The sequence below is a fragment of the Hibiscus syriacus genome, unplaced genomic scaffold, assembly GCF_006381635.1.
Source record: "Hibiscus syriacus cultivar Baekdansim isolate YM2019G1 unplaced genomic scaffold, ASM638163v2 tig00009009_pilon, whole genome shotgun sequence".
In the NCBI taxonomy this organism is placed as follows: Eukaryota; Viridiplantae; Streptophyta; class Magnoliopsida; order Malvales; family Malvaceae; genus Hibiscus; species Hibiscus syriacus.
Window position 1 is genome coordinate 1,280,190 of NW_024062181.1, and position 27,810 is coordinate 1,307,999.

General features: G+C 34.3%; 2 protein-coding genes and 3 pseudogenes across 2 annotated transcripts; 4 read left to right on the top strand and 1 right to left on the bottom strand.

The window, feature by feature from the left end:
• Positions 1-2,894: 2,894 nt before the first annotated feature.
• Positions 2,895-6,088, top strand: LOC120202924 (annotated as a pseudogene).
• A 71-nt stretch (positions 6,089-6,159) lies between these two features.
• Positions 6,160-7,908, bottom strand: LOC120202925. Its single transcript, XM_039203275.1, has one exon. It carries the CDS (start codon positions 7,783-7,785, stop codon positions 6,235-6,237), a length of 1,551 nt encoding a protein of 516 aa, XP_039059206.1. The 5' UTR covers positions 7,786-7,908; the 3' UTR covers positions 6,160-6,234.
• Positions 7,909-8,670: 762 nt separating this feature from the next.
• Positions 8,671-14,817, top strand: LOC120202926 (annotated as a pseudogene).
• A 3,653-nt stretch (positions 14,818-18,470) lies between these two features.
• On the top strand, positions 18,471-20,156 carry LOC120202927 (annotated as a pseudogene).
• A 2,360-nt stretch (positions 20,157-22,516) lies between these two features.
• On the top strand, positions 22,517-25,811 carry LOC120202928 (beta-glucosidase 42-like). The gene is made up of 12 exons (XM_039203277.1): positions 22,517-22,588; positions 22,700-22,757; positions 22,872-22,947; positions 23,147-23,221; positions 23,529-23,616; positions 23,731-23,956; positions 24,124-24,239; positions 24,325-24,542; positions 24,635-24,669; positions 24,753-24,855; positions 25,231-25,339; positions 25,471-25,811. Exons 1-12 carry the CDS (start codon positions 22,563-22,565, stop codon positions 25,646-25,648), a joined length of 1,308 nt encoding a protein of 435 aa, XP_039059208.1. The 5' UTR covers positions 22,517-22,562; the 3' UTR covers positions 25,649-25,811.
• Positions 25,812-27,810: the final 1,999 nt, after the last annotated feature.

Sequence of the window (27,810 nt, forward strand, 5' to 3'; positions counted from 1 at the left end):
AATTTTTCTTTCTATCTTATGCTTCATTTCTATAAATGTGATGTCTTTTTGAACATCATATTTATTGGTTTTTCAGACTGAAAAACTACTCCGACCTCATTTTCCATAATCTGTCCATTATAATGGACAATCGTGAAAAAGTTGCTGCTCATTTCTCTACAAATAAAAAAAATTAATTTAGATTAAAAAATTAGATAAGATAATTTCATAAATTATTAAATATAATATATATACTATATATTAATGATCAAATAAAATTTATTATTTAACTTGATTGATTGCTTACTAATAAACCTATAATGATTTGATAATTACTATTAATTTAATGATTTGATATTTAATGATTTAATAATAATATGATTTAGTCATAATCACTAATAATTATTTATTATAATATTTAATGATTTTGATTTGATACTAATCATTTAGTAATTATTACTAATAATAATGATTAGTTTGATAATATTTTTTATTTTTTAAAAATATCAAACAAATTTGTTAGGCAAAACTGTCGATATAATGTTCTCGAAATAATTATTTCGCGAGATAATGCGTTGTCCGGATTATTTCATTCAATTAATTTTTACTTCTTACTAATATACACATACAATGTAAATTAAACAAACTATTTTTAAAACAACACTAAATATTTTTAAACACAATATTTTTTAAAACGGAAATTATCTCGCACAAATTAGTTTATATAATCTAATATAAACTTACTAACTAACTAATTTACACATACACAACAACAAAAAATGGACAACAAAAAATAATAAATTACTCACGTCTTTATGCCTTCTTCCTTTACTTTTTTTTCCTGCCTTGTTTCTTTCTTCGAATCAATCTGTACGTGGGCAATATTGTGAAATAATGTCATGTATGTGTAAACAAAATATTATTTAAACAACAATAGCTCCCACAAATTAATTTTATATAATCTAATATATTATAATATACCTTAAACTAATACACTATTTCTTTATTATAATATAACTTAGTTAAAATAACAAACTAATTAAGCACTAATTAATTTTTTTATAATATAACTTCAACTTCAACGAACAACCTAATATACGTTTAAAGACACTAACAAATTAATTAATATTTTTTATATTTAATAACTTAAACTAAGAAACTAATTAACTAATTTTTTATATAATATAATATATAACTTAAACTAACAACTAATATAATATAACTTAACTAACAAACTAATAATTTATACTAACAAACTAATTAACTAGATTTTAATTTTACCCTAAACCCGAAACTAACAAACTAATAATTTCATATAATAAACTAAATTAAACAATAAAAAAATTACCTCACGAACTATGTTTGAGCCTTTATCTTCTTTTCTTCTTCTTCCTTTTCTTTCTCTCGGCAAAGTTTATATGTGCCGGTTCTGCTTGTGCTTCTACCCTAAACCCCATATCCTTTATATAAAGCAACTGAGCGTTGGACAGAGTCATTAAATTTGATTGTTGAAGCAAATAATATTAGCATTGTCGTCTAACTATTGAGCATTGAAAGGCTGACAGCTAAATTAACGCTGCAATAACGCAACTATAGATGCAACACATACATCTACGGGTGCAGGAATCTCAGCTATGATGCAACGCATGCATGCAGCTACAGCAGCTACGGACCAGACCTTGGTCGCCGAGACTCCATGGCGACCTACCGACCACGCCGCCGTGACCTACACCGTTCGACGTGCATGGCCATGCACAGTTCCCACGTCCCATGCACAGCATGCATCTGCATGGCCATGCACAGCATGCATCCCCTCCCCCATGCATTCCCACGGCCCATGATTTTTGCAAAATACGCACAAGGCACCATGCAATCCACCTTGGAGGTCGCCCGGATTGCATGGCGACCTCCAAGGTCGCCTGGATTGCATGGCGACCTCTAAGGTCGCCTGGATTGCATGGCGTCCTATGGCGATCACTGTAGAATTCACCCCATTCCAGCAATTAATCTGGGATGTGCACCATATCGTGAAAAAAAAAATTCGAGAACATTATCTCGTGAATTCACCCATTTTAAATTAGTCCTTTAACTTTTGAGTATTCCAATTTCACCCTCAAACTATTACTCTATTTCAAAATTGATTCCCAAACTTTTAAATCTTTTAATTTATCCCCAAATTCATCCAAATATGTAATTAATTTCAACCATATATTAGTATAAATTTTATTTTTTCAAACATATAATAATATAACTTGACCTAATGATTTTATTAACATGGGATATGATTAATATATACATATACCTTGGGATAAAAATGAAATGTTCAAAAAATTTGGTGACTCAATTTATAATGAAGATCATATTTTGGGGATGAAATTGAAATGTTCAAAAATTTGAAAACTAATTTAGAATGATAATCATAATCTAGGGATGAAATTGAAATGTATAAAAGTTTTGGTACTAATTCAAAATAATGATCATACTTGAAAGACGTGATACAATTCACTCTAATAATTTTAGATAAAATGAGATGGAAATAATAATTTAGGTAGTAAAAAGGAGAAAATTTAATTGAAGCAAGTCTTGGAATTAGATGCATAGGGACTAAATTCAAGATTACGAAAATACAGGGACTGGAGAAACAGTTAGACCATCAGAATGATTGCTGAAATGTTAGATGCAATTAACTCTAGTTGAAAAGGAGAAAGAAGAGAGGGTGAAAGAACCAGTTCGTATGTAAAAACTGCAGAGAAGATCTTCATCACACTTTGCATGGTCTCTTTTCATTTCTTCGGTCTCATTGATTCACAAATGAATCCTTCCATCCTATTGAAATTTTCTTCAGATCTATTACCTACTTCCAAGATCTCTCTCCATTAATTCAATTTTTGTTTTTGTTTGTAAATTTATTCTTCCGATTAAATCTCACGATCCCTCGATTCTCTGTGACAAACCCTGTCTTTCTCGTAATGGGCTCTACTTCCATTCGGTTCCTCTTCTTCGCTCCCTTTCTCTTCTTCGCTCTATCTTCCATTTCTTTTGCTCAGGTACTATTCATATCTCTCTTTGTATTTTTGAAGCTTATTCTTTCAAATTTGTGTAAATAATGAAATGGGTTTTTCTCTATTTGTGTAATTTCTCAGGATTCAGAAGTTCAAGCTGCGAGGGAGGAATCTGGTGGGTCAATTAAAAATTTGGGCCGCCGGGGCATGGTCTGCATTTTGTTTTCCTTTTCCCCCATCTGTTTGATTGTTGAGAAACTTAGATATTATAGAGTTCACATGGTTTAGTTAGTTTTATTTTGAATTTTCATTAATTGTTTAGTTATTAGCTGTCGGGAAGGTGGTTCTCTTTATTCCATTTTTGTTTTGATTTCGAGCTACTGGTTAGGAAATAGAGTTGAGTAGTGAAAAAGGGAGTTAGTTATTTAACCTGAAAGTGTTATCATTAGCTTCATTTTAAGATTCATGTTTTCTTGCTATGCTATGTAGCTTCTTCATCCTTGTAATTGAAGATGTAATTTGTGTTGGTGTTCGGATTATCTGATAATGTGATGAATTGATTTTGCGGAACAGATTGTTGCGAAGAATGTTCAGAATGGTGTACTAGACGATCCCTTGGGTACTGCTCTTGGTTTTGATTCTGGTCTCGGGATCTTAGATGCATTCTTTGCAAGTTTTTCCATGATAATTGTCAGTGAGGTTTGTGCATTCAGATCTCCCTCTCTATGTGTGTGTGTGTGTTGTATGTGTGTCAGCTCGTGTTTACAAATTTATGTTAGAAGTTATGTGTTTTGCTAAGGAACATGTGCATTCATCACAATTTTTTACAAATAATGCCATTTGGAGCAAATGCTGAATTGGTATGCTGTGGATACAATGACAGATTGGAGATGAAACTTTATAATAGCAGCTCTTATGGCTATGCGGCACCCAAAGTCAACTGTTTTATCTGGTGCCCTAGCTGCCCTCTTTGTAATGACAGTACGTGAGCAATTTCCTTTCTCTCTTATGACTTTGCTTGACCTATTAAATGTTTTAGGATCCTTCCCTTTCTGTTTCATAGAAACACTTTTTCCATCATGTACTGCCAAAGACATTTTCACTAAGTTAATGTTATCAGTGTTTATTTTTTCTTGACAATTAGGTACTTTCCACTGGACTAGGTAGGATTGTGCCGAATTTGATATCAAGGAAGCACACAATAGTGCAGCTACAGGTATATATAATGACTGTCTTTTCATGTTCCTATTTATTTCTTCTAATGATTTCATTTTATGGTCATTTTGCTATAACCGTTTTTCCTGATATGCAGTTCTCTACGCATTTTTTGGGCTTCGGTTACTTTACATTGCTTGGAGATCAGATACAAAGGGATCTCAGAAAAAGGAAATGGAAGAAGTGTGTCTCTCTAACTCTCAATTTGATATTTTGTTTTATACGTCCATTTTAGTATATTTGGTTCTATAAATGCTTCTCACCATAAAAGAACTGGTATAAGGTGACAGATAATTTTGGGGCAGTCTAAATGGTCATACCTGTAATTTAGTCAGTTGGCTTACCAAACTGTTTCCTGTCTCTGTTTTCTACATTATAAAAGGTTAGAAAAGTGCATGTTCCTTTTCAGTGAAGTGTACAATTTCTTCAACAGGACCTTGAATTTTCGGATCCATGTGTAATGTGTGCACATACTTGCATATAATATGTATTTATGTCATATATACACATGTATATATTCTTTAGATTGTAACCTATCCAGCATCAATGATTTGTACCATATTTAAAGATCGCATCATATGGCATCTAAAATCTTTTGTTTTTCTTTGTTGTCAACTTTCATATCACCTTCATATTGAATTTGCTCTTTGATTATCTCACATGTTTAGGTGGAAGAGAAACTTGAGACTGGCCAAGGGAAAACATATTATCGACGCTTCCTCTCCAGATTTTGTACACCAATATTTTTGGAGGTTTTCTTTCCACATTACCGCTTGCCTTAAATGTTTATATTTAGTTTATTTTCACTCATTGATTAAATCATCTATTATTACTGAATTCTTCTTCTTTTTCTCTTTCCATGTAGTCATTTATTCTAACATTTCTAGCAGAATGGGGGGATCGAAGCCAAATTGCCACAATTGCTGTAAGATAAACCCTATCCTTGATCTTAATTTATTACTGTGATTCAAATCTGTCTCTTTGTAAGTTGGTTGCTCGAATTTTTCGGTTCTTTTACTTGGGAAGAAGTTTGTAAGGAACAGTAGCTGGCATATCCTCTTCTTAAAAATTTCAATTCACCTCTGTTGCTATATAAAAATCATGGACATCTCCCTGATCATGAAACTTGGGTAAAGTGCCTTATGGTAGTCGAAAATGACGCAGGAGCTTTAAGGTTTAGATATATTTAGATGGCTAAGATTATTAGTTATTCAAGGACTAGGATTAAAACTTTATTTGTTACTCTAGAATAAATAATTTGTAAAATAGATTTATCGCCACATCATATTTTATTTTCTCTTAAGTAATACAAAGAAACTCGAGGTTTTGACTATGTTTTTCTATAGTTCTAACTTCTATCTTACCATTTTTTCAACTTTAATTCTGTTAATTCTATTCAAACAAGCTTTCTTCACTAAGGGAATAATATCTTTATCTATGCGGTTATAATGATGTTTGTAATTTCTAAAGAGAATCATAGACTGTCATCTAAGTGAAGTAATTCATGATTCTGCAGCTAGCAACACATAAAAATGCAGTGGGTGTAGCAGTAGGAGCCGTAATAGGACATACCATCTGTACGTCACTGGCCGTTGTGGGAGGAAGCATGCTAGCGGCCAAAATCTCACAGCGCACTGTCGCCACAGTCGGAGGCTTACTGTTCCTTGGCTTTTCCCTCTCCTCATATTTCTACCCTCCCCTGTGAATTTGTAGGTTAACATGATTCTTTTGGAGAACCCAACTTCCTTTGCTCCACTTAGAATTTTCCTAGTGTTTTGCCTTTATAGTTTATGTGCGACACTAAATGTTTTTATACTAGCTGGCTTAGAAACCAGACCAATGTCCTTGTTCTTTTTGTATAATACATATATATATATATAATGTTATATTTTGAGTAGTTTCTCATATATATTTGGATAAGGTGCTTCAAGAAATTCAAGGAGACTATGAAATATGATGATTTTTAGTGGCTTTGATTGTTCAAATCAAATTGTATAGGTTTCATGGTATAATCTGAGGTTCATTACTTACAAGGATCTTAGAAATGGAGAATTTCCACATGACACCATTCAATGATGAAATTACAGTGATGCTTAGTACATTCAAGGGCAAGACCTTTGCTAGGGTTACCACTTTTACTGCGTGGAGGTTGACCTTTTGTTTTGTGTACAAAGGCAACCGGATGTGGATGAGCTTCGTATGGGTATGTTTTTCCTAACTTGATGTATGGATATTGCCCCAAAGTGCATTTCGTGTGAGCATAAAAGTTGCACGGTTTGCAGCAGTAGAACCAGCACTTCGGGTTGATTTCTTCTTCGCATATGCAGTATATCTGATCTGCATCGTGTTGGTAAGTGAGATCGAGAGGATGCCCATGGTGCTTATGCCTTGCTGTATTCGGTAACAAAGCACAGCCGAAGTCCAATGCAAAGTTGCAATCGGAGCAGGAGTATAAGACCTCATTACCGTAACCACAAGCACTGCATTTGCTTCCCTTGCTAAAAATAAGGGGATGCTCATGTGATTTGTGTTTAAGGATGTTTGACAATGAACCGCATCGAACATCAAGGTTGAAATCGCACTGCTTGCTGCTGTAGGTGAAGCCATGGCATCGTTGATGACAGCCATCGCAGAAAAACAAGCCCTCGAAGCTTGGATGCTTTTCTAGAAGGGTTAACGGATGCGGGTGAAGAGGGTGTTGCTTCTTCCTAGGCAATTCAAGGCATGTTTCATGGAGGAAAATGTCACATTCTTCACAACTGTAGAATTGTTCCAAAATGGGTTTCATGCAGCAGTCACAAAGCTTATCATCATTTACCTTTGCGTTCAGGGTTAAATTGTGTGGATGGCTAAAATGCTTGATCGAGTCGAAGAATTCGTTCCCTTTGGTTTTTATCACAGAAACAGAATTTGCTACTGCACAATTGGAATGAACAATGAAATCGCAGCAAAAGCAACCGTAACCACCGTACTTTCCACTCACTTCATCATGACAGATACCACAACGATGGTTACACGAATCGCTAATTCCTTGAAGCAAGCTGAATTGTGTAACAGGATGACAGTGATCTCTAATTTCAATGGTGTTGGGTAATATTTTGCATTCTTCATGGACCAGTACTTGGCACTGGGTACATAAGTAAGGGAAATGGTCACCCTTTATGCCACAGGAGTCGCATATAAACGAGAGTGGCTTCATCAGGTGGATGAATCGGTGTCGATGATTTTCGGCTTCAACGAAACATTGAGGAAGCGAAGCACATTTGATGTCGAGATCGAACTTAAAAGTAGGGCAGTGATAAACAAAGCCTTGGCATGTTCTGTGACAAAAATTGCAGGTGCAGCTCGAATAATACGGTGGGGGATTCGTCAAAAGAATAAGAGGGTGTTCGCGACGATAAGGGTGTCTAATCACGGGGGATAACATCGAACACTTCTTATGAAGGAAGAACTCGCACCGAGAGCAACCGTAACCAGGACCGGAAATCACTTCCTTGCATCCGAAGCAACATACACTTTCATCATGCTTTTCAGTGAAAACCAACTGATGCTGGTGGCTGAAACGTTCGAGCTCGAGAAACTCCCCCATCACACACGGTGGAAGCAGAGCACACGAGACGTCGATATCGAACTCGCAAGACAAGCAATGGTAGACAAAGCCGTTGCAAGATTCATCACAGAAATCACAGAGACACTAGACATATCGAGTAGGGGGATTAGACAGGAGAACAAGAGGGTGATCGCGATGAAACGGATGGTTTATCTCGAAAGGCAAGTTCGCGCATATCTCGTGAAGCCGAAACTCGCATTTAGAACAACCATAGCTTGGACCCAACACTGGTTTCTCACACCCTGAGCAAAGAATGATCTCTTTGCCTCCATCAACATGCTCCTCGGAGAAGATCAATGGATGTTTGTGGCTAAAGTGTTGCAGATTCATATCCCTCTCCATTAAGTACAGCAAAGATGATGAAACAAGTGTTGCATTTATATAATTGAATAAAGGGCAGATCTTGATTAAGTTGATGGATTAAACATTGATTCAAGTGTGGAAATTTGTAGAATTTGACCGATTAAACTAAAGACTAGTTCTACTTTTACATGGTTACTTGAACCAGAAGGTTGGTTACAAGTTCTTTTCAAGGAAACTTTGTTCAATATTTTACATAGGTATTGGAAAGTCTACTTATAGAGAGCAAGTGTATAGTTTAAAAATAAACTGGATTTATACATTTTTAATTTTTTTTATATGATCGGTATTTTTTTAAAACTAAAATATTATTAAGATAAATGAATGAAAAATTGTATTATTCAAGGGATGGTAATTTATTTAATTATTTCTAAAGATTAATATTTAAATTAATAAAAATATAAACATAAAAATATTAAAAATATTTTATTTTATTTTTTTCTATTAAAACTTAGTCAAAATACCGTTACAAAATTTGTTAATATTCACGTAGAACAATTACTCTTTTCATTTTGTTTTTATTTCTTTTAGTTTTTGCAGTGTGAGATGGCACTGTGCAATTTGACGTTGTCTCCAACAATTACTCCATCTTCTTCTTCCTCCTTCGCTCGAAGCTCTATTGTCTGTGAAATTTCAGGCTTTGAAAACCTAATCAAATCTAATGGCTCCGGTTTTGCCTCCGTTAGGAACCGCTGGCAATCCGGTGCAATCGGCACTCGCCGCGGCGTCGCCGGCATTGTCGAGAACAACGCACCGGTTTCATCGTCTTCTCCTTCTGCCTCGCGTGGATCAACCGTCGCAGGAAACGCCGTTGTTGATATCCCGGTTAGTTGTTACCAGCTGATCGGCGTTTCGAGTCAAGCCGAGAAAGATGAGATTGTGAAGTCGGTGATGAATTTGAAGGGTACCGAGGTTGATGATGGTTACACTAGTGATGTTGTTGTTTCTCGACAGGTGATCGAAGAGGTCGTTTTTTGTACCTTTTTTTGGATTTAAAAAAAAAACCTATTTCCTTCTTTCCCTCTTCATTGCAGGAAGTTTTGATGGATGTAAGGGATAAGCTGCTTTTCGAAACGGATTACGCCGGAAATGTGAAAGAGAAGATTCCCCCGAAATTATCTCTTCGAATTCCATGGCGTTGGTTGCCTGCTGCTGCTTGCCTTCTTCAAGAGGTGCAATTCTCCACTGATCCACCCCCTAATTTGTAGTTTATTATAATAAGAAGATATTGTTAAACATTTAGGGAAATAATGTTCGTTTCCCATTTGAAGCTAAAAGCTTCTTAATGTTTGAATTTAGAAGCAAGTGCTAGCATTTTTTAAAATTAAGAAAACAGTGTCCATGGCTATTCGTCATGTTTGAATTGGAGTTATATTGTAAGCAAACAGTAAGTAGGAAAACCATCCACCAAAGAAAGCCTTAAAAAAATGAAGGTTTTTATCTTGGAAAGATAGAACTGATATGATAGGTTCCTTGTGAATCAGGTTGGAGAAGAGGAGCTTGTCCTTCAAATTGTGAGGGCAGCTATTCAGCGCCCAGATGCAAAACCATATATTCATGATTTACTTTTATCAATGGCACTGGCTGAGGTGAGGCAAATAGGTGAAGAGCTTAGCATCTTTTACCAGCTTTAACATCAACTTTGCTATGCCCACTTTTCTTATAATAGGTGCTTTCTTGAAGTGTTCTATCGCAAAGACTGGTTTTGAAAAGAACAAGGTCTCTGAAGGATTTGAAGCCCTTGCTCGTGCTCAGTCTCTTCTCAGGAGTACAAAATCTCTTAAACAAATGATGTTGTTATCTCAGGTAATTGTTGTTGCTATTTTATGCTTTTGCCTCCATTTTATTCAAGGATTTCTACAACATGCTTTGCTTCAGTCAGTAATAGGCTTCCTCTTCGTTTCTTGATTAATAGTATACTGTTTGTAACCCCCAAAAAAGGTAAAAATAATCAAAACAATATCGAACTTCTAATGAATTGATCTGATGGTTAAGAGCTTAATATATTTTGCATGGTGATGACTGCAACAATGTCGGAGGATAGTTGCAAACAAGTAATTATGTGCAACCCTTATTTCTGAAGGTAACAGCCTTCTATTTACCTTAATTATTTTCGTGGTTCTTAGATAGAAGAATCTTTGGAGGAACTTGCACCTGCATGCGCATTGGAATTATTAGGCTTGCCTCGATCACCTGAAAATGAAAACAGGCGACAAGGAGCGATTGCTGCCCTGTGTGAACTGCTCAGACAGGGGCTTGATGTGGAAGCAACTTGCCAGGTCCAAGATGGTCAAGCTTCTTAAGCCAAGCTCTTAATCTGCTGTTGGCCTCAGAAGTAGTTGATATTCTTCCCTGGGATAATTTAGCAATGTCAAGGAAGAATAAGAAATCAATTGAATCACATAATCAAAGGCTTGTAATTGATTTTACCTGTTTCTACATGGCATTGATTGCACATATTGCTCTTGGATTTTCAAGCAGGCAAACTGACTTGGTAATCTCTATGCCGGTTGGTCTGTGAATAATATTTTGGGGGTTCTGCATTGGAGTTGTTGGGTGGGGAAACTATTTTCTTTCAATTCTTTGTTATTATTGTCACTTTTTATTACATTTCTGTAGATTACCAAAGCAAAAAATATATGTGACTGTTTGATAACATCTGAGGGGGCTGATCTGAAGCTTGAGGAGGCTTTCTGTTTGTTCCTTCTTGGACAGGTATTAAAATCGTAGAAGTTGAAGGTTTTGTTTCTCTGGAAGCTGGAGCATTTTTTTTCATTGAAATGCTTTATAATTGCTCATTTCTTGGTTACTAGGGGGATGAGGCTGAGGTTATTGAAAAGCTTCAACAGCTTGAATCAACTTCAAATCGTGCAGCCCAAAATTCTATTACAGGGAAGGAGTCCCTAGGCAGTTCTAGGAAAAATTCATCATTGGTAAGTCTTAAACCATTTCCTGCTTCTAAACATGCATCTAAGATTGCAATGAGCGGAAAGTTTTACTGTTAGGAGGTCAAATATGTTTAATTTACTCTTTTGACTGTGGATTGTCTATCAATTGTGATTTGAAAACTCCGTAAAGGACTGGCAATGAAGCAAGTGTAAAATTGGAGAAAAAGATACACTGCAATGTGATTTTAGTATCTTGGCTCAATCATGAAAGCATAGGATCCTAGCATGATTGATGAAATAAATAAATTTTACTGGAGCTTGACTTGTGTGACAGCAATTCAGCAAATACCCCATAAGTTTACGGCATTCTTAGCTTGATAGCAATAACATCACGATTTCTTAGGCCTTAGTGCTATAGGATTTTGGGTGGTCAAGCAAAGTTGAAACTTGTTAAAACGAGAATGCTGCAAAGTTATTTGAGCTCATAAGAAAATATTGGGTTAGGAATGCACACAGGCATTCAGGAAAAGATGGAAATAGTAGTAAGCATAAAATGAGACATATTTATGGTGGTTTGGCTATGTGGGACAGTTGTCCATAAATGCTTCTATCAGATTCTTTGTTGCTTGGATGCTTTATTTTCTTGAAGTACTTGTGCCGGACAAATTCCTCCAAATACATGGAAAAACTTGGAAAACACTAAAAATACCCTTGTCTGGTACATACTCATATCTGAAACTCACACCTGAGTCAGAGTAACATAGTTTGGAGTATATGATTTAATAGAGAATGTTCATTCCAGGAGGAAGGATATGCCAAAGGAGAGATAGAAGAAAACTTTCACTCTAGAGCATAATGATATTACTCGAACTAAGGTTCTTAATAGAAAACAATGTTCCTTGTAGCTGACACCATGGGGTAGAAAAATGTTGTCAAGGCACATGCCTAGGCGGTAAGGTGCAGTGTCAATCAAGGAAACCTCCTACATCCTACAGGCAAGACGCGTTTACTAAGATGGATGCCTTTTGTGCATAGGGACATTTTCCCCCTAGGCTAAAGGCTGAAAAAGTGTGTCTGAGTTTAGTGTCTTTTGGTTTCTCAAGTTTTTCTCATCTTTTGTTAGCTATTGCTTCAATGGGAAAACGGTACATTTTCTGGTCTATTTATGTAAATAAAAAATTAATGTTTTAACCATTGCGCGACTTGTTGAAGATTGAATGGAAGTCAATAAAACTTGGAATGTTGTTTAATGACATTATCTAAAATATTGTGTCTTTGGAACACATTAGGTGCCGTCACAGTGCAAACTCTAGTAGTTTTTCATCAAAATCATATATTTGAAGCTTATTAGACATGATAATACTTGGATTTCTTTATGATGTAAGGAATTTTCTTTTAGAAATCAGTGCCTCCACTCAATTATACACCTTTTTTGAACCTGGGTGTGATGTAAGTGCCTAGAGCTCGCAAACCTTTGACACACTGAGTTATAAAACAGCTTGATTCTTGCTTTTGTAGAAAGCATGAACTTAAAGCCTGTGGAATGTGTACAAATTCAAGCCTTGGATCTTGATATTTCATGTTCTCAATTCATTGCTTCGTTCCTTATTTTATGTTTTTCAAGACTGGTAATTTGGCAAGGGTTGTGCACTTGATAATGGTTATGATTGAGTTGCTAGTTGGACTGTGTCCACTTCCACATGTCCCCTTCAAATTCTTTGAAGTTCTTGTTTATCTTATAGGTTGATGCATTCTCTAATATCTAATTGACTTAATCAGGAAATTTGGCTGAAGGATGCTGTGCTCTCTCTCTTTCCTGATACAAGGGGTTGCTCTCCTTCTTTGGTAAGAGCAAAATGACCGAGCTATCAGATTAACAGGGAAGTACTAACACTTGTACTTGTCTGCAGGCCAACTATTTTGGTGGTGAAAGAAAAGCTCCTAGGAGCAAGAAAAGTAATGGTGCCCCTCAAACCATCCCTAATCTAGGCCATAGATCCCTAGCTACTTCTCTTGCATCTGAGATGAAAGATTTAGAGGATTCCCTCCCCTGTATGAAATCTTCTCTCCATATTGTATCAACCGTTAAGCAATTACCAACAACTGATTTGCAAATTCATTTTGCAACGGGTGACAATAGCAGTGGAAACAATGTCAATGCATCGTCAGTTCAGTTGGAAAGAAAATTTGAAGAAAACCGGAATAAAGCTTGGGAAAACTGGTTTTCACAGAGTATCACTGAAAGGGTATCTTTTGTTGCTGTATTAGGATGCATTATTTTAACAGGCTTTTAAGATCTCAGGAATGAAATTGAGTGGGGTCAGGTGTATGTCAATATGGGCCTCCAGTGAACCACATACGTTTTCAAGCTGCCATACCCGTAAAGGAGATTCTTTCTTGGATTACAACTCTGCTCATATCAGGGCAAGTGGTATTGGTGGTAGGATAAAGAAACTCTTGGAATTGGCTAAGGTTCAATTCATGAACCCTTCAGAAGCTATGAATTCAAAAACTTCCTGGCTTCCTGCTAGCCTGTCAACTTCAATCACAGCAGTGGACAGGAAGCAAATGTCTGTGGAAGAAGCTGAAGCTCTTGTCAGGCAATGGCAATCAATTAAAGCTGAAGCTCTTGGACCTAACCATCAGGTTGATACCCTCTCTGAAGCCCTTGATCAGTCGATGTTAATTCAGGTAAAACCTATTGAATGGTCTCATTTGATTTCATGTTTTTGTTTATGTTAACTGTAAGTAATACACAAATCTTCCCTCCTCTCCTTGCCTAGTCACCCTAACCCTGGAAGGGATGATAAGAATGATTAAAAGAAGTGTCTATCGTTGATCAGTTCATTGCCACCTCTGTGCTATTTGTCATACAAGAATGTTGCTTGCGTAACAATTGGTTCTATATATTTAACACTGATGATAGCAAATTATAGGTGATTTAACTGACTGTTACGATAGCTGCAAGATACTGAAACTTAATGAATGCAGTATAAATGCATATTTTGTGTTCTTACTAAACAAATACCAGCTCAAATCAAAATCAAGATTCTACCATTCCTGAGATTTTGTAAAATTTCAAACTAAACCTTTGCAAGGCACTAACGCTGAATGTGGAAATATTTTGGTTTGTTTATTTCAAGATTCTATTCCTGGAGGTGGGAGTATTACTTCTTAGCTAAAAAACTTCAGTTTGGTATTTATTTGTTTGTTGACATAATCGTGGTCTGCAGTGGCAAGCATTGGCTGATATGGCGAAAGCTAGATGTTGTTATTGGAGATTTGTTTTGCTGCAATTGACCATTCTTCGAGCAGACATTCTGATGGATGTAAACATGGGGGAGATGGCTGAAATCGAGGCTTTCCTCGAGGAAGCAGCAGAGCTTGTTGACGAATCTCAGCTAAAGAATCCTAATTATTACAGGTGAGCTCAGATTGTATTTTTCCTGCCATTTCATTACCATCAACTCTAGAACTCGAAACCGTTTCATCAGAATGCATGGACTAAGTTGTACCTTCTTATCGACATTGCTGCAGCATGTATAAAATCCGATATATTCTCCGGAGGCAAGATGATGGGTCATGGAAATTCTGCGGAGGCGACATCGAAATACCATCATGAGATGAAACAACATTCATAACAAGCCACGGTCAGTTGACTGTTAATCTTTTCATAACTTAGTTGCTAGTTTCTCTGTTCTATGATTGAAGCCTTATGTGGTAATAAGTCAGTAATTTTATGTATGCATGGATTGCCTGATTCCTTAAATGTCCAGTCCAGAAATTAGAACTCAATATATATATATATATATATATATATTATTTAGTTATTTATTTTAAATGATTATATTTACTTAATGTGTTAAATACTATATTTGTTTTTTAGTTTGTCTTTGTATTTTAAATATTGTATAATAATGCATTTTGACATTTTATATAATAAAGCTTTCTCTTAACTTTTTAATTAAATTAATTTTTAAAAAATAATTAAAAATTAGGATGTAATCGTTTTACTAATTCATTAAAATATTTGAGATCTTACTCTTTTAGTTTATTTATATTTGGTATTAAATATCGCATTACATTAGCAAATCATAAGGTTCTTGTATCACATTATATATAAAATGGAAGTGAATATATAATTTTAAAATGAATTATTATTTAGTACGTTGTCACTTCATGTATCTTTAAAGTGATTACCAGTGACATAATTAAATTTAAATAAACTCGAATAATTTGATGTGTTTAAAATTTTATAAAATTTATTTGATTAATAAAATTAAATAAAATTTGAGTTATAAAATAAAATTCATTAATTCAATTAATTTAATTTTTTTTTAATTTAATTCGGCTGGATTAAATATTCTAAAATGTATAATTAGCAACACTAACCACTGCACAATTACCATACACACCCCCACATGCCCCGTTTCAACTTCCAAGCCGTAGTTGGAAAACATTTATTATTATTGTTATTATTATATTATGATTATATATATGCAATTTAAAAAAGGGTAAAGTATAGTAATGGTCACTGAACATTTCAGAAGCTTGCATTTAGGTCCCCCAACATTTAAAACTTGCAATACAGTCCCTCAATATTTATTCCGTTTGCAATATGGTCCCCCAACTTAAACCACAGTTAGAAAATTAGGATAAATTATATAAATGGTCATTGAACTTTTCAGTCACTTGAATTTAGGTCCCCCAACTTTTAAAACTTGCAAAACAATCATCAATTTCATTCTAAACCCCAATTTCCAAAGTAATTCAATTTTATTCTAAACCCTAAATTTCAAAATACTTAAATTAAATTCAATTATGTCAAAGTTATTATTATTTAATTTCATCTTATTTCATGTGATACGTATTTTTTATATAAATATAATAGTATAATTCTTACCTGTTGAAGAAATTTTTTAATTAAAAAAAGTAGTTAGGATATAAAAGAGGTTGAAAATAAATCGAATTTTAAATTTATAAAATGTTATTTTGACGTATAAATAAAAGTGTAAACTACTCGGTTGACAACTTAACTATCTAGCCCTTTTTACTTTTGTCATCGATCTTTTAAATTTATCAATCATACCACATAATTATTTAACTGTTTCAACTAAGCCACTAGTCGTACCAATTGATAAAATGATGATGTGGCAGTTAAAATGAATGACATTATTATACATTCAGTCTTTATTATTTATATAATCAATTTGGTCCTAAATTAAATAAAATTTAATAAATTAATCATTTAATTAGGATCTGACATGTGTTAGCACATGATCATGACACGTGTCATTGGTGACACGTGTTACCACCTAATTATTTATATATGCTATCAATTTGGTCCTAAATTAAATAAAATTTAATAAATTAATCATTTAATCAGGATCTGACATGTGTTAACACATGATCATGATATGTGTTATTGGTGACACATGTCACTCCTAATTAGAAGAAAATTAAGTTACAAAGAAGTAAAATTTGGGTCTTGGGCAAACTCAAACCTGAGTCACGTAAATGAAAGATATAGGGTGGAGCCACTAAGCTAACACCATCGTTGTGTTAAGAGATATACAATAATACATATACTAATAGTATGACCAATGCCAGAAAAAAAAATATAATGTAAAATGGAAATAATGAGATTTGAACTTCGGCAAAAAATTTGAAAGCAATAAATGATGGGAAAATATTATATTTTTTACAATAAAAAAATATTATATTGATAAATTGTTTGATAGATTTAATATATTTTTAAATATTAGTTGATACAATATTTTAAAAGAATAAATTTAAGATTTATATATTTTTAAACTAAATTTAATAATTATATTTTCATATTTATAATTCATGATTATATATATAATCTTAAGTTGAGTATTTCTAATATAATTAATAATTTTAATTTCTTATTAAAAATAAAATATTCAAAAAATATAAATGATTCATACATTAATATATGAATATATTTTTTTTATACATCTAAATATAAATATACATTTATATAATATATTTTATTCGTTGTGTCTGTGCCTTGAACTATTTCTTCAAGCCTATATTACCTTAAATTGAAGTATTTTAGAATTTAATTGAAGTATTTTAGAATTTAGGGTTTAGAATAAAATTGAATTACTTTGGAAATTGGGGTTTAGAATGAAATTGATGACTGTTTTGCAAGTTTTAAAAGTTGGGGGACCGAAATTCAAGTGACTGAAAAGTTCAATGACCGTTTATATAATTTATCATAATTTTCTAACTGTGGTTTAAGTTGGGGGACCATATTGCAAATGGAATAAATGTTGGGGGACTGTATTGCAAGTTTTAAATGTTGGGGGACCTAAATGCAAGTTTCAGAAATGTTCAGTGACCATTACTATACTTTACCCTTTAAAAAATCCTAACATCACAGCTGTCAGCCTTACATCCTTCATTGTTTTCTCCGCCGTTTATTTATTTATTTATTTTATAATCTCTGCAACCCATCTCACGGCAGCTCATAATAATATTGGCGGAAAGATTAATTAATGTTTTTGTATAATTTTTTAAAAAAGTTAACATATATTAAATTTTTTAGAATAAAATACATAAATAGTTACCGATTATAAGATGTCGTTTTATTGAGTCCTTCAACTATTAAAAAGTTATAAAATGATAATTGACTATAGACATTTTTTGTTGAATTTTTCACCTATTAAAATTTACAAAATTATTACTCGACTATTTATATATAATAAATTCATTCTTTTTCGTTAAAAATTTAGCGACTGTCTGAGCTAAATGTTAATCTGCTGACTAAGATATAATAAAATCATATTTTAATGACGTCTACTGCTACTACTGTTGCTTTCAAACATTTACTCGACGATATAATGTTTAAAAATTGGCTTGACAGTATAATGTAAAAAAAGAATCGAACCATAAAATAAAGCTCAAACGGTTATAAGATTAAATTATATTATATCTCAATCAACATGTTAACTTTCAACTGTCATATATTTTTTAATAGAAAGAATAAATTTGAAACATATAAATAGTTAAGGGATCATTTGTGTACTTTATATTTTTCTATTTATATTGATAATTACAATATAATATTTATTCAAAAGGCTCTTAATTATTTAATAATAAATATTTAAAAATCCCTACAAACGTCATGCTTAAATTTGAGATCTTTAAAAATAATAATTATATCTTTAATCCCTAAAACCTTATAGACATGATGTATATTAATAATTTATTTCAAAATAAAAATACATGTCTTAATTGGGACGTAAAAACAAACTATTACTCAAAAATAATTTTAAAATCATTAAAAGGAAAATTAATTATAGTGACCGTATTGAATATTAATTATAGTTAAATTAGCGTACACAGATTTACAAAGTCTACCTACCCAAGTGGCACCTGGCAGTGCTCAAGATTTATATTTATGGGCTAGTTATAGTCCATTGAAGACGAAACGCAGAAGAATCAAGGTCCCTCTCTCCCGTAATTTTCTGCATCTGTATCCATCTTCCCCCACTCCCAACAAGAAAAAATGGGTTTGAAGGTCTGATTTCCTTTCCTTTTTCCATTCACAATCTTATTAATTGATTTACTTTTGTTCCTGGTTGTTTGTTTTGATGTTTCATTCATTCATCTGTTTTTTTTTCTGGAATTTTTTCACACTCAAACCGATTATTATCAGGATAAATTCTGTTTTTAGTCCCTGTATGGTGTTTCAGTTGCGGATTCATTCCTTGAAAGTTTTGAAATTTCAGTCTTGATCCAAATAGTGCTGGAAAACGTTTGACCGAATTATAAAATTTGAAGAATAGAGAGACTATCAGCAGAATTTGATCTTGTTTATCATCAAGAAAGGAAGTCAATTTGAAGTAGATTACCTCTAGATCTAGAAGTTCCAAGCGCTGCACCCAACTGGTTTTCTCTTTTAAGTCGCTTAAACTTGCTGAAAAACATCTTATTTGCTATTATCTCTCTGTTATGTTGAAATCCGAGATTCAATCTCTCTGCTTTAATTTGGTATAATTTTGATTCTTTAGTTTTATAACGATATTATCGACTTGGATTTACCGATTAAATCTCGAATTTTGGCCAACTAGGGGACTAAAATCATGGTTAGATCATTGTACATTTGTTGTTGTTTCACTTTCAGTATATAGTCCCTCAAAAGAAGTTGAAATTTAATCATACCAATGTTTTAATATGATAATGTTGCGATTTGACTGTTGATTGTCTAGGAGGAATTCGAGGAGCATGCCGAGAAAGTTAAGACCCTCCCGAAAGCCCCTTCGAACGACGACATGCTCATACTCTATGGACACTTCAAGCAAGCTACGGTTGGACCAGTGAACACCAGTTAGTATACACATAACCCAATTTAACCTTTTCTTTAGTAACTTAATATTGCTTGAACTTTTCATGCCTTTTCGGATCCGGTATTCGACACGCGGATGCGGAGATATATCCTCTGTAGATCTTTCTTATTTATGAAAAAAACTTGGAAAAAATTAGCCATGCATGTGTTAGATGAATATCCGTATCGGACAATTAGACCCGAGTCTGAGTAATATAGTTAATAACTGTATGATAAAGAGGCTAATGGGTTTTATTTTTCCTATACAAAGGCCGTCCCGGCATGTTGGACTTGAGGGGGAAAGGCCAAGTGGGATGCATGGAAGGCTGTTGAAGGTAATGCTATGTCTGAATCAGCGTAATTCATTAGATTGTTAGTTGGTTTCATTGGAAGTTGTTTACCATATGAACGAATTCATGTCCGAATCTGGTTTCGGTTTTCGATAGGGAAATCCCAGGAGGATGCAATGGGTGATTACATCACCAAAGTTAAACAGCTGCTGGAGGCCGCTGGAATGGCTTCTTGATGTGTGTGACAATGAAAAAAGGGTGTAATTTCAAGCCCCTTGTTTGTTCACATGGGTTTGAAACAAGCCATAACTAGGAATAAACAATGTACTCTTCTTCTGTTGCTACTCTTTAAGTTATTATTGAATTCAGGTCGGTTCGAAGTCAGGTTAAGTGAGTTTTATGTTACTTGTAGCATGAATGAGGTCAATTGAATAAATCTATATGATGTTTGTGCTATTCGAAGGCTGCCATAAGTTCCGAGTCTGGGACATTATATTAGTATTTGCATGTTTTGGCACCCACATCTAATTGATTGGGGGCATATGCATATTGATGATGTGATCTGTGCTTTTGTTATTTAGCTATTATTGAGAATGGTATGGGTTACTGTTGTATACTTTATTGCTGGTGGGCGTAGGGGTGTAGACGAGTCGAGCGGGAGTATTGCTGAGCTCGACTCGACTCGAAAACTCGCGAGCTTAAAATTTTCAAGCTCGACTCGAACTCGAAATTCTGAACTAAAGCTCGTGAGCAATTCGAAAAAAAATCTTAAACTTAAATTGATTGAAGCCTCAAACTCAAACCTGAATTTTAAATACATGAAAATCTTACTGTATTTTAAAAAAGTTAATACATAAATATTAATATTATTAATAATTTATTTAAAAAATAAATCTTAATATATTATATTTTTGAGCTGCTCACGAGTTTTTTGAGTCAAATATCAAGTAGTTCGTTTCAGTTCGTTAAGAACTCGAGTTGAGTTTGAGCTCGTGTCGAGTCTATTCGATCCGAGTATATATCGAGTTTTGACCTAGTCGATCTCGAGTAGCTCGCGATCTGTATCGTTTATATACAGCCCTAGGTGGGTGGATGTTTGGTGGAGTGATAAAATAATTCTCATGTTCTATTTTCACTACAATATTATATTTTTTTAAAATCTTAAATATTAATTTATATTTGATTATCTTCGAATATAAATTACTAATCGAATCAAAAGTATATATATGATTATACTAAAATAAAGTTTATTTATCATATTATATATTTAATTAAAATTTATATATGATTTTTTAAATTTATCTATGATTTTATCATTATAATTGTGATTTAGTTGGGAATGAATTTATTATTTGAATTAATCGCTAATATCCGGTTTATCGATTACTAATTCAGATCGGGTATTGTAGATGCGAGGGCAACCCTTCCAACCCAGTTTGCTTTATTTGTAAATGTCAGGATTTAAATCCCTGATCTAGCTTAAGAAACATAATACCTCATCCCACCAGACTGACCATGAATTTATTCTTGATAAAGAAAGATTTAGAATCTTTCAAAGAGAAAAGGAAAACCACTACCCCATACTTTATGCTTTTAAGAACTTTCCAAATTTCAAAGAAGAATCTCGAGGAAAAAAAACAATAATAATAAAAAATAAATGTAAAAGAAAAGAAAAATAACGAGGAAAATATAAAAGGATATTACAAATCACTCATAATTATAATTATAATTATAAAATAATAAATTAAACAATTATATTAGAATTGATTGTATAATGCACAATTGAATTAATAATTAAAAATGAAGTTATAAATACTTGGGACTGGAATTAAATAGATTAAACTGTGATTTTATCAATTTTAGGATCTGAACTATGATTAATTTACATATTTAGATATGATTTTATCAAATTCGTCATGAATTCGAACACGAATCGAGTTAAATAACATCTATATGTGTGAAAACATAGTTAATAAGATTTTGATAAAATCATCTACAACGATCGACGATTTTAATAAAATTGTATTCATCTAAACACGACTATATCGAATACTATACATTTTAACCATTTACAACGTAAGTAGCAACACAAGAAGAGTACATTAGTTATTCTTAGTCTTAGACTGAGTTGTTTAGCCTTGAAGTTACATCATTTTCATCCGTCACACATGAAAAAGATGCAGCCTCCTGCATCTGTTTCACCTTAGTGATATTGTTATTCATCGCCTCCTCCGAAGATTACCCGGTTCGAAAACACAGTCGATTCGTACATGCTATACCACTTTTTCAATGCAACCATCCAACGATATCTAACAATCCGAACCAAATCGAACATCGATTTACCTTCGATGCGTCCCACTTGGCCTCTTCTTTTAGGCTGAACATTCCGGGACGGCGTCCGAATCAGGGAAATTAAGCTGTTAATAAGTCAGTCTAAAACTAAAGTCGCCACGTTAATTTGGCAAGGCATATGATTCCAAACAAAATTATTTTGATTATTATTCTTTCATGTAAAGAACCTAACAGCTAATGCTTAACATTTTTAGATGCAAAGCTGAATTAGAATTAGATGCTTGACACAGTAAAGCTACAGTTGTTGAGGGAGTATATAGGCTTACTGCCCCTCTCTCTCACACACACAAAATCAAGCACGTCTTTCTTAACGACAAATATGGCAAATAAGAAGCATGTTCTCAAGCAAGGAGAAGAGCATGGTTCCGTAACAACACAAGTTTGTCGTGCCAACTTCCCTCCTCATTTCGTCTTCGGTGTCTTCGCCTCGTATTCGTGTTCGAATATAAGTTGAACATGATAATTCTAGATTGAAGGAGGTGTCAACGAGGGTGGCAGAGGGAAAAGCATATGGGATGTTTTCTCACACACCGAAGGTATTTTCCTTTCTTGCTCCGAGACTGTTAGTGAGACTCGAACTTTACGAGTACTCAATCAACTGAATCAATTCATATCGACTAAAAGTCTCTTAATTTGTTTTTTACTAGGAAAATAATTGATGGAAGCAATCCTAATGTGGCTGTGGATCATTATCACCGGTACAAGGTTAGTTTGTGGAAATTCATGATGCTCAACCTTGTCAAATTCATTACAAGGTGCATTCCAAGAATTATCTTTAATGTTCTGTCAATATATATATATATATATATGTTATTACAGGAAGATATCGACCTTATAGCTGAGTTGGGGTTCAAAGCTTACAGGTTTTCCATATCATGGCCTCGTATTTTCCCAGGTATGTGTATATATTGTTAAAAGATAACGACATGCATAGTGATCGCACAATAAAAAGTACACCAACATTTTACATAGAAATTCTTTTTAAAATTGTGCAATCACTATACATGTCGTTGTTTTATTTCCTAACATATATCTATAAATTGATTTGCAGATATTATATTAAAACATTCATATCTGGTGTTAATGGGTTGCAGATGGTTTGGGAACCAAAGTTAACGAGGAAGGAATTGCTTTCTACAACAATGTGATTGATACCCTCCTCGAAAAAGGTACATGATGACTCCTGGTGGAACTTGGCAAGTTGGAGGGGTTTAATTAATTTTTTCAAAAATATTGAGGGGCTCAATGAGAACTTTTGAAAATATTTGGGTATCTTATTAAAATTTTCAAAAAACTGCAAACTCTACATGTCAATTAGGGTGCCGTCATATGAGGCGACATATGACTGAAAATACTAATGGTGTATAGGGACTCATTCTCAAACTTTGTTGAATTACTGGGACTGAATGCATAATTTTACCAATTCAAATAGCAATATATACATCTTAAAGAACATTGACTTTGTGCACTTTACAGGTATTGAGCCCTTTGTGACTTTGTATCATTGGGATCTTCCATTGCATCTTCATGACTCAATAGGAGGGTGGTTAAACAAGCAAATTGTGTAAGTTTATAACATGAATTTCTCTGCATCGTTTATGTTTTCGGCCATTTCGAGTTCGAGTTTTGTATCGTATTGTTTCCTAAGTCTAATCGAGCCTGTTCGAGATATGTTCAGGGACTACTTTGCCATATTTGCAGACACTTGCTTTGCACATTTTGGCGATAGAGTGAAAAACTGGATCACGATTAATGAGCCACTGCATATTGCCGTGGGAGGGTATGATACCGGAAGATCTGCGCCGGGAAGAAGCTGTGATTCATCGGTGGAAACATATTTGGCTGCTCACCATATGATATTGGCACACTCTGCTGCTGTTTCCATATACCAAACCAAGTACAAGGTACAATGCGATCTGCTTTCGTTACGGATCCCAAAAGTTTTCGGAAAAAACCGTCTTTACAGGATCGGAACAGGTTAGAACCCGACAGCGTCGGGTCGGGTTCTCTTTTGTCATCATCAATGTTCAGCTAATGTAAACATGTGATGGAAAGTGACTATTACTTGTAGGAAGAGCAAGGGGGGCAGATAGGATTAGTGGTTGATTGCGAATGGGCCGAGGCTAACTCGGATAAAATCGAAGATCAATGTGCTGCACAAAGGCGTGTTGAATTTCAGCTCGGATGGTTAGAATTTCCCTCACATTCGATAATATCGTCTTCAAGATTCGAATTCAAGTTTAGCACCACATTCAATAAATATGTTCTACAGGTTCTTGCACCCGTTGTACTTCGGAGACTATCCTAAAACCATGCGTGAACGACTCGGGGATCGGCTCCCCGAGTTCACCGACGAAGACAAGGAGCTAATACTTAATGGCCCCATGGACTTCATCGGTTTAAACCAGTACACATCGAGGCTAGTTTCTCATGCAGCAGACAGTGGGGAAGAAGGTCATTTCGAGAAGTCACAACAGGTTGCGAAAATCGGTAAATCATAAACCAAACACCATAAGCTGATTTCGTAAAATTCCGAACCAAGTTTGTGTCTCTACCTTGTAACATCGATTATGTATCGACAGTGGAATGGGAAGACGGCGAGAAGATCGGCAAAAAGGTACGAATCCTCGGCGTCTGTCTGCCATGGATACATGAATTATGGAGTTTCCGATCTTTGAACAGGTTTCTGTTTAATGGCAGGCTGCATCGGATTGGCTCTATATTGTTCCTTGGGGCATGCGGAAGGTTCTCAATTACATATCCGATACATACAATAACCCACCCATATATATAATGGAGAATGGTATGCAAATGAATTCAATAATTTGCCAAGGGACTACTTGTTGATTTAGATAGGTTGGATTTGGATTTTAATTTTTTTATGTAATTTCGATTCGGGTTAATTTTGAATTTTGACAAATTCGAGTTTAAATTATTTCAGATAAATTATAAATTTCATCATTCAACTTTCTTCTAAGTCTTATTTTGATCACTAAAATTTAAATTTTTTTAATTTATTCATTAAATTTTCGATTTGCTCCTATTTTGATAATTGAACTTAAACTACCGAATCGATTCAGTTAATTCGGTTAGAACCTAAGTGGGTCGATCAAGTATAAATTTGAGTTAGGGTTATGTTTATTCAGAACTGATAACATGAATGGTTTCTAAAATTTAGGAATGGATGATGAAGAAAATGAAAATGTCCCACTCCATGAAATGCTTGATGACAAAAGGAGGGTTGCCTTTTACAAAGGATACATTGCTGCCGTTGCTCAAGCAATCAAGTCAGTAATTCAAAAGGGTTAAATCAATTTTTAATCCTAAAAGTAGTCATTTTTTTCGATTTAATCCCTGAACTTTTTCGAACTTTTAATCATTTTAATGATTCGACATTATGATATTGTGACATGGACAGGGATGGAGTGGATGTGAGGGGATATTGTGCATGGTCGTTATTGGACAACTTTGAGTGGTCCCATGGCTACACCATGCGGTTCGGTCTGGTCTACGTTGACTTCAAAAATGGTCTCACCCGACACCCCAAGTCTTCTGCATTTTGGTTCAAGAACTTCTTGAAGGAGAGCCAAGAATGAGAGCATTTAGCTGCCACCGACCACTGATTTCTATTTGTAGTGATTATTATTACATTACATGTTGTGTCTCATCTCAATGAACAATATTACCGGAATATGCAAACGGAGAGTGTGCGGCTTTGTCTTATTTGATTGTCTGATTTGAATAATGGGGTTGGCAATTGCTTTTATGTTATCATATTTATTTAATTTATCCATAATTTTATTTTTTTAGATAATTAAGATTTTATTACCCAAAAATAACAGAGAACTGCTACAAAACCAATCCAATCATTGGAACAAAAAAGGGGAACCTATATACAACAAAAATCAGACTATACCCAATGCTTACAAAGAGATAAATTTGTGCTATATAATCTATTAACATTCCTATCACTTAGATGAGATCCTACAATCTGCTTAATTGAGTTAAGAACTTCATCTTCAGATCTGTAATTTCCTCTAAAAAGCCTTCGGTTCCTTTCCTCCCATACGGTGTAGTTGAAAGTGAACCAAGAAAGTTTCAGGATACTACTAAGCAGTGATTTTCCTTTCCAAGTATTAGACGCCCAACCCAATAAGTTAGTCCAACTGGAAGGAGGTTTGTGCAGACCAGAGAGTTGAAGAATAGAGTTCCAAATGAAAGCAACCATCTTACATTCAGCAAAGAGGTGGTCTCTGGTTTCCCGGGCTTCAAAACAGAGAATACACTGATCATTAGTTACTAAACCAAACCGTTGCAGCCTGTCCTTGGTAGGAAATCGATCTGAAATTACCATTCATGATATCATGCTGTGTTTTGGGATATGAAGGGGATACTAGATCAGGTTTTGCCATGGGACTTTACTGCCTTTCAATCGAACCTCTTCCCATATTTCCTTAGTACTCGTTGCTCCTGATGCAAGAAGTGGTCGAGCAACATTTTGAAGTTTCATAATTTTCATGAGGCTCCCATCATTTTAACTCTGCATAGCAAGTGAGGAAAAGTAAGAACATAATTGTTTTGTAATTTGTACAGTATAGTTTTATGAATCAAATATGGTGTACTTCTAAGTCATTAAAGTATAATAATTTGTTGACATAATTCACGGTCGAAGATCATAAGCGGTTCATCTATTTTGATTTGATGAAGAATCACAGTTTGGGATTCAAGTGAGTTGAAGAAGATAATATGCCCTTTAGAGGTCACCAGAGAGAGAATTCGAGATCCCTTCTCAGACCATGCTTGGTGACCTTGATTCTTAGTACTGGCGTCAAGTTTAGGGTTATGATGTCTATTTGTAGGTTGATAGGCTAAATAGATTTGGTTGTCATATAATAGATTTAGCTTTGGTAGATCACATGGACTTGTTAGTGGTCATGTCATCATATTGTAATCGACTGAAAGATATGGAACTCTAGAGGTTTCCAAGAACATCAGAGGCCTTGATCAGCGAAAGAGTTCTTCCGGAGGTTTCGACCAGTGGAAGAGTGGTGGTAGAGATGCAACTAGGCACAATACTTGTCTCCCTTGGTTAAGGGAATGCCATAAACTGACTTAATCTGAGACTCGCGTACGAAGGCGTTTATAGTATTCAACTTGCGGAGGGACTAAATTTTTTTCAGGACCGTGATGTCATACAAGTTCTTGAAATAATTTAATATATGTATCTTTCATGGTAGAGATAAACGCAAGATTTTAAATTTATTAGTCTAGATAAAAAATTATACAAAACAATTACGTCACTAAACATAAAATTTTTGTTCGAAGATAAATTTATAGACTTTTATGAAGAGTCGACCCCTCAGTCCATCTCTGATATCACATCAACATTCATCACATAATTCACATGTTATTTAATCAATACCATGAGATAAAAATAAATGGTTAGAAAGGTTTTGCAAGGAAAAGAAAACCAACAGAAAATTCTGAATCTCATTACATATATTTGGCCATCCTTTTCTCAATAAATGTCCACTCAATTCTCCCTCTTTTTCTCCGACAACTTTGAGGAACAAAACCTACAATATTTTTCCTGTCTTTTTTTTTTGGTTTTATAATTTGGTTATGTTCCAAAACCATGGATTCTCATGATCATTTGTTCTCTTCCTTGGTTGCAAAACCCCCTGCTCCTAAGAGGGGTCCTTCAATCTGTTGAAGGCTTCTCCCCAACACCGATATCTCCGGCTGGTTCTATTCGATT

Excerpts from the sequence above, each read along its gene's own strand:
- LOC120202928 (XM_039203277.1), top strand. The coding sequence starts at position 22,563 with ATGGGATGTTTTCTCACACACCGAAG. Across the intron at positions 23,617-23,730 it reads TGGTTAAACAAGCAAATTGT|GGACTACTTTGCCATATTTG; the intron begins GTAAGTTTATAA and ends AGATATGTTCAG. Across the intron at positions 24,543-24,634 it reads ACAACAGGTTGCGAAAATCG|TGGAATGGGAAGACGGCGAG; the intron begins GTAAATCATAAA and ends ATGTATCGACAG.
- LOC120202925 (XM_039203275.1), bottom strand. The coding sequence starts at position 7,785 with ATGGGGGAGTTTCTCGAGCTCGAACGTTTCAGCCACCAGCATCAGTTG.